This window comes from Syngnathus typhle, linkage group LG1, assembly GCF_033458585.1.
Source record: "Syngnathus typhle isolate RoL2023-S1 ecotype Sweden linkage group LG1, RoL_Styp_1.0, whole genome shotgun sequence".
Classification (NCBI taxonomy): Eukaryota; Metazoa; Chordata; class Actinopteri; order Syngnathiformes; family Syngnathidae; genus Syngnathus; species Syngnathus typhle.
The window spans coordinates 23,690,908-23,703,477 of NC_083738.1; the positions used below are offsets into that span (position 1 = coordinate 23,690,908).

At 48.3% G+C, this 12,570-nt stretch overlaps 1 protein-coding gene across 5 annotated transcripts; it reads left to right on the top strand.

Annotated features, from left to right (window-relative positions):
* The first annotated feature begins 52 nt into the window (after positions 1-52).
* LOC133163579 (SH3 domain and tetratricopeptide repeat-containing protein 1) lies at positions 53-12,358 on the top strand. 5 transcript variants are annotated; one of them, XM_061293641.1, is made up of 21 exons: positions 53-193; positions 1,424-1,481; positions 1,623-1,706; positions 1,901-1,948; positions 2,584-2,714; positions 2,786-2,891; positions 2,970-3,110; positions 3,338-3,536; positions 3,768-3,844; positions 5,138-5,333; positions 5,424-5,551; positions 5,702-5,740; positions 5,820-7,085; positions 7,734-7,874; positions 7,962-8,180; positions 8,276-8,456; positions 8,533-8,683; positions 8,940-9,062; positions 9,494-9,644; positions 11,174-11,370; positions 11,583-12,358. In XM_061293641.1, exons 3-21 carry the CDS (start codon positions 1,676-1,678, stop codon positions 11,814-11,816), a joined length of 3,759 nt encoding a protein of 1,252 aa, XP_061149625.1. In that variant the 5' UTR covers positions 53-193; positions 1,424-1,481; positions 1,623-1,675; the 3' UTR covers positions 11,817-12,358. The 5 variants fall into 5 exon arrangements, with proteins under 5 accessions (XP_061149625.1, XP_061149616.1, XP_061149608.1 ...); XM_061293632.1 differs by having other exon boundaries at positions 1,647-1,706; XM_061293624.1 differs by lacking the exon at positions 53-193 and having other exon boundaries at positions 1,257-1,481; positions 1,647-1,706.
* Positions 12,359-12,570: the final 212 nt, after the last annotated feature.

A 12,570-nucleotide genomic window follows, 5' to 3' on the forward strand; every position in this document is an offset into this window, starting at 1 on the left:
AACGGAAAGAGAGTGCTAGTCGGCCATGGGGCTCGCCCGGGCGGAAGCAGGAGCGAGGCGCGTATGGATGTCCTCCGTTTGTCGCTCGCTGTCTTCCCCTCTTTCTGCTCTTGGATCCCCTGCGGCAGGCTACGTCAAGAGCAGGCGCTCGCTAGCCGCCTCCATCTGCAGCCAACAAAAACATCCGCACGAGGTGGGGGAAACGCAAACAAAGCGTCGGTGGCGCGGCGAGTCGAGTCGCTAATCAAAAGGTGGCACCTCAAAAATCGGGCTAGGGGCGTTCGCGTTTCCCATTAAATTGTAGACGCCGTTTAAACTGCATTGTTTTGACAGGGCCCCAGCTTTCCGGCAGCTCCTGATTTGACAGGGCATCAAGGTAGCGCCTCGCGGTTAGAAAAGAAGGCTACGACCGGTTGTGGGTTGTCAAAACAAAAGAAATATAGCTCTGACGGAGGGCTTCCAAGCAGCGGTTGCAGCGGTTCGTTGGGTTTTGTACGAGAACAGTACATTTTTGTTAATCACTCGTTTTAGTTTTGTTACGATCGTAGAATCGAAGAAAGAAACCAAAGTCTTAGTATTTTATTCTGAAGTAGGAATCGTTTAAATATCCGCTTTCACCAGCGTCAAATTCAAATCACGGTGTGTTTCGAGATTATGTTGTGGCGCCACCCAGTGGTCTGGCATGCTTGACTGTATGGAGTACACTGTACTGTACTGTAATGTACTGTACTGTACTGTATAAAATATACAGTAAAAGCTACAAAATAAACTGACAAATAACTCGTTTTCAAATCAGACGAGTACAAAGTGGTCAAATACTAAAAATATATATATATATTAAAAGTGAAGACAATTTGCAATTCTAGTAATGACACACGAATCTGATGCACAATTTGTCTTCGTGGGCCACATAAAATGATGTGGCGGGGCTTATCTGGCATCCGGGCCTTGAGTTTGACACCTGTGGAATACAATATGTATCTTGTTGACGAACACGATTGGACTTGTGTTGATATCAGTGTTTGGAATAACGGCGTTTAAAATAACTCCTTTAGGTACCGCCGTTATTTTTTCAGTAACGTGGTAATCTAACAAATGACTGTTTCCGTCGTTCTAACGCCGTAATCGTTACTGAACGCTAAACGCGGTGCGTTACTTTGAATTTATTGAATAAACTGCGTGCGCAATCCTGACGTCACTAAATGGAGACTGGGTGGTTAACAACGCGATAAGCGATTATGATTGGCTGAGGCAGAGACGCCAGGCCACGCGCAAAAGCGAACACGCTCCCAGCAAAAGCACTTGAGCTGTTTATTAGTTGGTGATTATTAACCAACAAATAGCAGCATTGAGGGAGCATACATACACACATTGACGAGTAAGTCTTTGTCAAAATGGGTGAATAAAGCCTTCTTTTTTTCAGTCCACGTAAGCCGGAAATTGAGGAGTTCTAGACTCAATGTAAGAGTCGAAACGTGAAGGTAAGGATTCCGTTTAAATGCGCAACATTTCATTTCTGAAAATAAAGTAACGGATATAAAGTGTTTCTTTGACTAGTGAATTAACTTTATTTTGGAGAGCCAGAGCAGCCGCTGTGGGCTTGACACTTGTTTCCTTCTCAGAGAAATGCTCACTTGTGTCTTCAGTGTCGAAGTGACCAGCAGAAGTGAACGCGATGGAAAAAAGCAGACGACACAGTCGACTTGGTATGAGAAAATAACTTCTTTTTTTTTTAAATCTATTTACCCATTTTATGTTTTAACCAATTCTGTCACGGGTCATTCTTACGCATTTTTCAACAATGCCCATTAATACTAGTTGCTTTCTCGGCGAACGGCTCTGCGGCAATTTAAACAAATACAGCTTTGTCTTCTTATTTTTCCTCTCCATCTTCCTCCAGGTGCTGCTGCCACTCTGAAGGGAACATCTGACGACAACCTTCCAACAGGTTACTTCCTATTTTTTCTTTTATTTTCCACATTGCACGCATGACCCCAGCTGTAGACATGTCATGTGAGCCCATTTCAAGTAGATTACACATTTACCCTCGGAAGTCACTCATTAATCTCAAAGTGTGTATCAAAGTACAGCTAGAACAGGCAAATACATGGTTTTGTATTGTTGTTTGTTTCTTAACACAATTGAACAATGAGACAAACTATAGCCTGCTTTGTTTCGTGGTGTTTAGTGACTAAAACGGCGGCTCGGCGGCGTGCTCCGTGTGTAGAGTTTGCATGTTCTCCCCGTGTCCACGTGGGTTTTCTCCGGGCACTCCGGTTTCCTCCCACATTCCAAAAACATGCTTGGTTGGCCGATTGAGCCCACCAAATTGCCCCTAGGTGCGAGTGCGGATGGTTGTTCGTCTCTCTCTGTGTGTCCTGCGATTGGCTGGCAACCAGTTCAGGGTGTCCCCCGCCTACTGCCCAAGGCCGGCCGGAATAGGCTCCAGTACGCCCGCGACCCCCGTGGGGGCAAAGCGGTACAGAAAATGGATGGATGGATAGTTACTAAAACCGAGTGATGTCGTTGCGAAGGCATGCCGGAAGATTTGGAGGATGATCCCTGACTTTTGTGCACTTTCAGCTCTGCCCGTGCGCCTGGATGCGGTCACGGGTCACGAGCGTCTTCCTGCACACGAGGAGTCGCAGGAAATGCTGCGAGGGAAACTGCGCACTCAGCAGGCTGACAGCACTGAGCTCAGCACTCTCATTGAGGTACGTCACAAAAACACACTCGGAAGGTCATTCGGGGGAAATCACCAAGCAACAAAAACTGTGTCAAATAGGAGTTGTCTGCTCACCTCGTTGCCATTGACAGTGAAGACCAAGTGATTTTTGTCACGTTCAAAACATTCGAGGAAGTGTGGATGTTCGCAACGCACTACACACTCGGTACGTTGGCAATAATGTTGCTGTTTAGCTTCTCCCCCAAAAATGTTTCGTGCGCTTCTCATATCATGTTTGTCATAGGCCGGCTTGGTCATTGCATGGAGCTTTTGTTGTTTGACAAGGAGTTGTGGTTCCTCTCCTTGGAAAACCATCTTGGAATCAAAGTTTCCGTTCCAGAGGACACTCTTCATGTTCTCTACACGTGCGTCCTCATGGAAGAAGGTACAAACCGGGTGGTAGTCATGAACAAACGACAACAAAACAATACAGTCGTCTAAAATCACATCCAAAACCTAACTCCAAGTCAAAGTGAAGTGGATACACGTGTTATATTTACCTGCAAATCCTGACACATGGTGACTAGGGTCAGGTGACATGAGTCCCTTCCCCGAGTCCCTTCGAGTGTCATTTGATTGCAAATGGCGAGTTGTGATGATCTGTGTCGTCAGCGTCACTGTTTGCTCGCTGCACCGCCAGTCGGATGTTTGATAGTTGCACCTCCGGACCCGACCTGTACCTGGAGCAGGGAGACGTGGCGCTCTTTGAGCCTCCCTCCCGGGACTCGGGCTGGACGGTCCTTTGCTTGTCCGACGGCTCCCGAGGCACCGGGGCCAAACCTGCGCTGGAGCCTGTGATACCTTTTCATCAGTGAGTTAAAACATCGGGCACACAGAATGCAGTGTAGCTCTGTTTAGCGCGGCGTTACCGGATGAGGTTCTCCTGACGATAGGCGGGGGGGGGAGAAAAATCACAACAGTAATCTTTGGAAATCATTCTCGTTGAAGTCGACTGTAAAACCGGCACCGGAAATGAAAACCGTAGCGCACTCGACGATGGTGATAAAAGTGGCCGTTGGGCATTCATGTGATGTTTCCGCAGGTGGTTTCTCAAGTCTTGTCCAGAGAACATTTTGGTGGGTGATGGCAAACCGGCCCGTGACTTCCCCATGCTCTTCGGTGAGGTGGCAGTTTGGATTATTGCAATTTATCTCAACTTCTGAGCCTACGCACATTCAATGATGTCTTGAGACATGAGTGTTTTTTTCAGACATGAAATCGTTTTAGACTTCCACTAGTGCAGACTTGAAATCCAAGCGCCGTGGCATCGCAGTTAGCTCAAAGTTGACACTTTTGCCGACCATCATCACCACTGAAAAATAAGTATTGAGGTTTTCAATACCAGTCTCAGTTGAAGTATACTTTAAAAGTAAGCAGAAAATCTGCAGAATTAGCCAATGTATTCAAAGCCACCACATAGATCATTGGGACAAAAGGAAAAAAAAAAGATGACTACCCTTTACGCCAGTGGTTCTTAACCTTTTTCCTTGTTCGCACCCCATTCAATTCACCAACCAGTTCCCGCACCCCTAACCCGAAATCATTATTATAATAATCATCGGTTTACTCTACAGCTATAAGGCTTAATTAGCATTATCCCTAATGCCAATTAACACAGTGACTTCTTGATTTTCAGAATTTTTCGCTTACCCCACCATTATCCCCGAAAAATTGTGAATTTCCCCCAGGGTATCCTGGCACCCCCTAGGAAGCATTCCTAAGAACCACTGCTTCACGCTAATGCTTATTAGCATCTATGTTGTTACTTTAACCCATTCGGGAATTATTTGAACACAAACGATTCATTATTCGAGTGCGCGCTGACAACGCAACCTTTCTCACATTTACATAGCATTCTTTATTCGCTTCATCGAATGACTAATGTCGATGCTGTATTAGCGTTCGGAGACGCATAGTTATGTAACGGCTCATCATTCAAGATTCAAGAATTTTCATTGGCCATGTTTGAGCATGCCAAACATTTCAGTGTTCAACATTTCGGTGACTAACCACATGTGCAAAAATTGACAAATATTCTCAAACGTCCCCCGATCTTAAACTCCCAGGCGAGCAAGGAAAAACTTAAAACTCCTACTAGGGGAAATGAGAAACCTTAGCCATTGCATTCGAGTGAAATAACGATGAGCTCATCTTATTAACCTCGACAATACATCGACGACGTGTCCTGGTTCTTTCCTTTCACGAATGCCAACTGGTGGAAATGGCTTCTTTTCACTTCCTGCCATCAAGTGGAAGAGTGTTAAATTAATATATGTAAATAATGATTTTTTTTTCTTTCTTTAGTAGACCAATTCAGCGGAATGGGAGAATTTTTCCCGGCACACCGATTGGGATTCGTTGTAATATTGGCACAAAAATGCATGTTATCTAAGCTCAAGATCGTGTGCTCAGCCGCAGGCACGTGTGTGTCTACCGCGCAATATGACGCCAAAGGTCCAGATGAGCTGAGCGTGTCCCCCAATGAGCGCATCATCATCGTGGGACGACTGGTGTCCTGTCACTGCTGGTTCTTGGCCATGAAGGAGGAAACGGGAGAAAGGGGTCTGCTCCGGACGAGCCTGGTGAAACCCTCGGGAGACACCTACGAGTGAGTGTGTGGCCGCAACGTGAAAACGGAGCGAGTAAAACGGCTTTCAGAAGCAAAGTCGTCTCGCTCGTTATCTCATCGCGTGTCCAGCTCGACCGACGCTCTTTTAGACGGAGACGAAGCGGACCTTTTCAGTCTGCGGGAAGATGCCAGTGAAGACCCGACCGCCTTACTCCAAAGGGCTTCTCAGAAGGTTTCTGGCGGGAGCTACAAACTTGGTAGGAAATGTGCTTGGAAAGGGACGTGTGTCAATCCATTGCGAAAATTTGAAAAAGAATGCGGTCATGTTCAAGAGATCCACTTGTGAAAACGCAAGTCTGGAGAAGACTGAAAGATACAAATGTGTGTTCTTTGTCCTTCGATTCCAGATGTGTTCAGCTACCACGACTCCACGGCCAATCGGTCGCGTAAGTCTTTTCCGGCAGTGTCCTAAGACATGAATGGCATTCTGGTCTCAGAGCGCGGTTTTGATTTTTTTCTCTGAAGATCCTTCCATCCTGGTTGAGCCCTGCTTCCAGGAAAATATGGTGCAGCTTCTGGATTTGTCTTCTTCGTGTGTTTATTGGGGAACCAGAGTGGATAAAGGCCAAAGCATTAAAGCGCCTCCCTTCACTGTCCAGCCGGCTGAAGAAAGACAAGGCGGTGAGAACATCACGTTGGTCCTCTCCTTTCTGGATGGGCGCGAATCCAAAGATGAGTTCAGAGCCCTTTACGTACTGACACCCGAACTTGTGTCCTCCTCTATCTTCTGCGGCCACTCAAGCGAGGACGAGTTGATTTCCTTTCTGTCCGTCGCCAGGGAAGCGGCGAGGAAGCAAAGTCTTTTGTGGTCCCAGACTCGTCTGTGCTTCCTTTTGGGCAAGTTCTGCGCCGCCAAGTCCAAATTCAGCCAGGCCCGGGTCTATTTCGAGGAGGCCCTCGGTGTTCCCCGCGATACTTTTGCCGACGTCAGGCTGCTGGCTAGCATTTATTCCAACCTGGCCGCCATTTATCTTCTGCAGAGGAACACGGAGCGCTTCTTTGACACGTCCGAACGACTGGCGGCCTTATTAATGGGAACGTCGTCCTGCCTGGAATGTGCGACGGAAAGCTGGGTTCTGCAATATGCCCTCAAGAAGGCGGTTGTGTCTGAAAACACAATGGCCGAAGCCCGGGCTTGCTATCTTCTGGCGATGCACCACTGGACTCGTGAAGAGGCGCCCAAAGTTGTCCCTTACCTGGAAAGGCTGCTTGTTCTTTGCGCTGGGTGTCAAGGAGGGTCGAGCGTCTCCCCCAGTAGAGGCGATCTCACCCTGGCGAGGCTGCACAAGGAAATGGGCCTCCGCCATCTTAGTATTTCCTCAGCCAGAAGCGCACTGCTGCGTCCTGCGGCAACGCTGACAGACGGCCTCGGCAGCCTGCTCCTCGTGTCGCGCTTCTGTGTGGACAACTCCTTCCCAGCGCACATGGCTACGTATTTGCACGGGTGTCTCTCTTTGAGCGACTGTCAAGGAGGACGATTCGTTTGGAAGCACCGGCTGGCGCTTTGTCTGTCGCAGCTCTTGTACCAGCACGGGATGCTCGGCCACGCCATCCGAGTCATGCGCAAACTCATCGATGGCGCCCCTCCCTCTCCAGACGTGGCTGAAGAGAAGAGTGCCCTCCTCTGGCTGGCATGGCTCCACATTCACAATGTTCAACCCAGCGTGGGACTGCGCGTCTTGGACTCGGTCTTGGCAGCTCTGCCGGAGTACTGCGCCACGCCGCTGGAAGGTCTTTGGATTTTGGTTTCTGCTTTTGACCAAAACCCGAGGGCTCGAGTCACGTGACATGAGGTCCCTGGATTTTGGTTCCTGCTTTTGACCAAACCCGAGGACTCGAGTCACGTGATACGAGGTCTCTGTAGTTTGGTTCCTGCTTTTGACCGAAACCCGAAGACTCGAGTCACGTGACACGAGGTCCCTGGATTTTGGTTCCTGCTTTTGACCAAAAGCCGAGGACTCGGGTCACGTGACACGAGGTCTCTGTATTTTGGTTCCTTCTTTCGACCAAAACCCGACGACTCGAGTCACGTGACACGACGAGGTCCCTGGATTTTGGTGACTGCTTTCGACTAAAACTCCGACGACTCGAGTCACGTGACACGACGAGGTCCCTGGATTTTGGTGACTGCTTTTGACCAAAACCCGACGACTCGAGTCACGTGACACGACGAGGTCCCTGTATTTTGGTGACTGCTTTTGACCAAAACCCGAGGACTCGCGTGACGTGACACAAGGTCTCTGGATTTTTGTTACTGCTTTTGACCAGAACCAGAGGGCTCGAGTCACGTGACTCGACTCCACCCAGGCTCGGGTTTCCGAGTCCCGTATTAAAGTTGGACCACATGTCTTGAGTGTTAACTTTTTGATTGGCGTCCAGGGTTGGTGCTCAACATGCGCGGCGTGGCTCTCCGTTGTATGGGTGACCTTCGCAGGGCGGCAGAGAGCTACCACGCCGCTGTGGCCATCTGCCAGGAGAACAAAGACGTGCCCAACCGAGCGATAGCGCTTGCCAACCTCGGTAACTTACCTGCTTATTAGCGTGCGTCCGACGATGACGGGTGTGGAATTGCAGTAAACGACGTGGCAATGGCTTCTCCTCCCAAAGGCCTGCTGTGTCTCAAGGCCGGAGCTAAAGGAGTGGCACAGAAGCACCTGACGGAGTCCGTGCGGCTCTTTTCCTCACTGGACGGAGGGCACGAGACGACCTTTTTCGCCGTGCTCCTGCGCCTGGGACAACACTGGGTGAACGAGCGGCGGATGGATTTTGGGAAAGGATGCTACGAGTGGGCTTTGCTGCTGGCCATCAAAGCCAACCTCCCAGACTGTAAGTTGCTAAAAAGAGGACCTTCTCGTACCCAAAACGAGACATGAATTCCGACTACGACAACATCAGATCATCCCCATGTTAATATTTGCCAGGCCAGCTGACGGCAGTAAGACGTCTGTGCCACTTTTATGAGTGGGAGAGTCCGGACCGGGCCCGGCGCGTCATCTACAGCCAGTACCAGGTCCGACTGCTTCAAGGGACACCCGACCGAGAACGGGAGGGTGACGCATTGGAAGCCATCAGCCAGCTCTTCCTCTCGCTGGCCACGCAGAGGTTCCCCACCCGGTTCGAGCGCTTGACGTTCACGTGTGGAATTCTCCCAAACGTGAGCTCCCACATCATCACGTAGGGCCTATCGCGCGGCTCTTGACCACACCAAGAGCAGCCTGGCTATTTTCATCGACCTGGGCCTGAGTGAGAAGGAAGCGTACGGATGGCTTCAAGCTGGCAAGATCTACCACCTCCTCGGCCAGGCGGAACTGGTGGAACTTTACGTACAGGTGCGGTGTACAGCTGCCAGCCGGCCCACGACATCACCAGCATTTTTCTGTCCTCACATTTGTTGGTCAGACCCAAATGCAAACAGCCACTAATTGGCATTTTGGGTCGATTGAGATGAATTTTGTTGAATTTATTTTTAGCTTGTCGAGCTATGAAGATCGATTCCAAATTGCACTGTGGATGAGTGAAATTTTGTTTTCTGGTAAGCTAACAACCCACACACACACACACTTTTTTGTCTCATGTGGTGGGCAGGTCGCACAGGATGTGGCTCTGAGCACAGGAGACACCAAGTTCATCTTGAAGATGCAGGAAGCTGCTGGAGATATCTTCTTCAACAGCCGCCATGATCAAGACAAGGCTATCATCTACTACAGGGTACGTGCCCCCAAAACAATGTTTGGACTCGCTCTCGCTCTCTCTTTACTCCTGGCTCGCTCTCTCTTTTCTCCCGGATCGCTCTCTCTCTTTTCTCCCGGCTCGCTCTCTCTCCTTTCTCCTGGTCCGCTCTTATTGCTACGAGAGTCATTGGTCCTCAAGTTAGGCAGGAATACGTTTGCAAAAATTGAACTGCGATATAGCCAGGGAAGACTGGGATACGTGCTACAAAATGGCGTTAAAGCACCATTTTCTTTGTATAAATGTGCAACCGCTCAATTAACTGTGGTCCCTTGGCACCAAGGTGGTCCAAAGCCATCTTTTTATTACTTTGGCCTGAGCACAAAAACAGAACTAGCGAGTTTTGGACAGGTAGATAATGGATTGGTTGAATTTGATAGCTTTGCTCATTCGCAATTTGTTTGACGCAGGATGGCGCTCTTCCCATGGCGGACAGGAGCGGAGCCGTTTCCAGCAGGCTGAGGCTGTGCAACAAGCTGGCGGAAGTCATGTTCCAACTACAACTGTACGGAGAAGCCTTGGAATTTGCTCACAGCGCTCTGGAGATCAGCGTCAAGCTAGGTAGGAACCAGAGATGGGACCAAGTCACACATGTGCAAGTCTCAAGTGAGTCTCAAGTCTTAACCTTCAATTCTCAAGTGAGTCCCGACTCATTTTTTTCTTGGGCAAGTCAAGTCACCTTATTCTTGCAATTTTACCCGCAGAATCTGATTTTAGTAACGTGAAAAGACAAGATACAAGTAACTTTAAGTAACCATCATTGTCCAATGTGTCTAACGGTTAGTAATTCTTAGACTTAGACTTTCTGCACTACCGTCTGACGTTTCTGTGCACCAGTAGAACTACTTTTTGTTACTGGTGAGCTGAAACTTGCCGAGACCTGTGTCCTGTTAGTTGGTAGCAGAAATTGCACTGGCATAGCTGTTTAAAATTTATGAGAATAATTTGGATTTGCACTGTAATTACTGATACTCAGTAAAATACACCATGGAATCAAACAAAAAAGACATTACCTCATGCAATGATTGACAGCTCAATTTAAACAAATGAATGTCTGCCACATTTGAGTTGCAAATATGAAAAAATAATCTGAAAAATAATCTGAAAGAAGAAACACATTAAAGAGCATTAGAAACATTTTATGTTTCATCTGTAACATCTGGAGACGCCCGAGCTCTATAAACTTCAAGCGGACAAAGTTTGAAGTTGTCGTCTGGCTGTCTGAAATGTTTCTGTTGCATATCTTGCACTGTGCGCTGTCCGTCTTTTGCCGCTCCCGGTGACGTGTTTGTGCACGTCTGATATAAAGGGGTGTGATTCTCCAATAAACACGTGAGGTAGGTTGATTGACAGGGTAGCGATCCAATAATGACAATGCCATTCTCAGCCTGCGCTCCTACTGTGTTATCGATATTACTTTTTTAATTGTGTTATTAATTTTATATTCAAACTGAAAACATAAACTAAATAACACGGAAGTCATTCGAGTCATCGTGTCTCAAGTCAAGTCAAGTCCCGAGTCTTTAACTTCCAAGTCCAAGTCGAGTCTCAAGTTTTTTTTTAACCAGCTCAGTGGCCTAGTAACCAGCTCAGTGACCTAGTGGTAGAGTGTCCGCACTGAGACTGGAAGGTTGTGGGTTCAAACCCCGGGCTCATACCAAAGACTATAAAAATGGGACCCATTGGTTCCCTGCTTGGCATTAAGGGTTGCAATTGGGGGGTTAGATCACCAAATGATTCCCGAGCGCGACACCGCTGCTGCTCACTGCTCCCCTCTCCCCCAGGGGATGGAATAAAATCACACGGGGATAGGTTAAATGCAGAGGACAAATTTCACCACACCCAGATGTGTGTGTGACGATCATTGGGACTTTAACTTAACTTATTTTTGTCAAGTCACAAGTCATCAAAACAGCGACTCGAGTCGACTCGAGTCCAAGTCACAGTGACTCGAGTCCCCATCTCTGGTAGGCACTACCTGCACGTCTTGCTTATGGCAGCCCACATGGCACTGGTCCAAGTTCTAGTGCATTTTCATTTGCGCAAGGAAAGGGTCTGATGTTAGATTTGCCTCTCGTGGCTCCGTGCAGGTGAGGTCCTGAACGAGCGAGTGGCCTACCATCGTCTGGCCTCCTTGTACCACCGTTTAGGTCAGTGTGAGCTGGCTGAACACTACTACCTGAAGACTTTGAGCCTCTGCCCGGCCCCGCTGCAGTTTGACGAGGAGGCCCTCTACTACGCCAGGGTATACCGGACCTTGGGGGACATCCTTTTCTACGATCTGAAGGTACTGGAGTTTTGGACTCAAAGTGTGATTGTTTGGCCAGGCAGCGGGGCAAGCAAAGAATGAAGTTGGCAAATATTTGCTGCATTGCATACAAATGAAAATATGACCAACAAGGGACCCTCACCCAAAGAAATGGACATACTCAACGTAACGTCAAAAAGAAAGCATTTGATTGACTTCTTTTGGTCAGAGTTACTTTTTATTTTCTCCAGGACCCTTTTGACGCGGCAGGCTACTACCATCTTGCCCTGGCCGCAGCCATGGATGTGGGCAACAAGAAGTGGCAGCTGGTGCTGTGCACCCGCCTGGCCACCCTCTACCACAACTTCCTCATGGACCGCCAGCTCTCGCTTTCTTTTTACAAGCGATCCCGAGGCCTCGCCGCGGAGCTCAACGTGAGGAGGATGAACACGGCTGCGGACCGCGCCGACGTTCCAGTTTACTAGGTGCCGCCAGGCGACTACGAGTAATTCTGCACTACCGTCTGACGTTTCTGGACACTAGTAGAACTACTTTTTGTTACTGGTGAGCTGAAACTTGTCGACAACTGTGTCCTGTTAGTTGTGCCAGTTAACCTTAGTAGTAGTGGTAGCAGCAATTGCACTGGCATAGCTATGATTCTTTTACTTTTTGTAGGGGTAGGGTGGAAATATGCCAAGGGTCTCTCTGAAAAATCGGAAAATACTTGAGTCAGTTAAAACCCACGCAAGCACGGCGGAGAGAGCATGCAAACGTGAGACTGGAAGAAATGAAACGTCTTGGGTACAGAAATAATCATAACTCAGTTGCCACGCTCTTCCCATGAGAAATTTGCTCCGACAAACGAGTGCAAATTGGTTGGGAAAATAGCCAAAAGAGCGCAATACTCAATGACTTGGCATCAAGTTGGTTGCCTTTCAACATGCGTTGCGTGATGAAGTAACTATAAGGATAAACAAGATGAATTTTCAAGTAATAAAGTGTTAGTTCTTGCACTGGGTTCCGCCAATCAGGTCTCCCCTTGTCCCTGTTTCTATCGCCTCCTTCCCCCAAGTGAGGAGTTGTACAGGTTGATGGCGTTTAGCAGTCTATCGGTCCCACGCTTGAGGAGGAGCAGGTTCCCACTGAACAGGCTCCTCTGAATGATGCTAGCGTTATAAAATCAAAGTCAAAGTCGGCTTTATTGTCAATTTTTTCACATGCCAAGACACACAAAGAAAT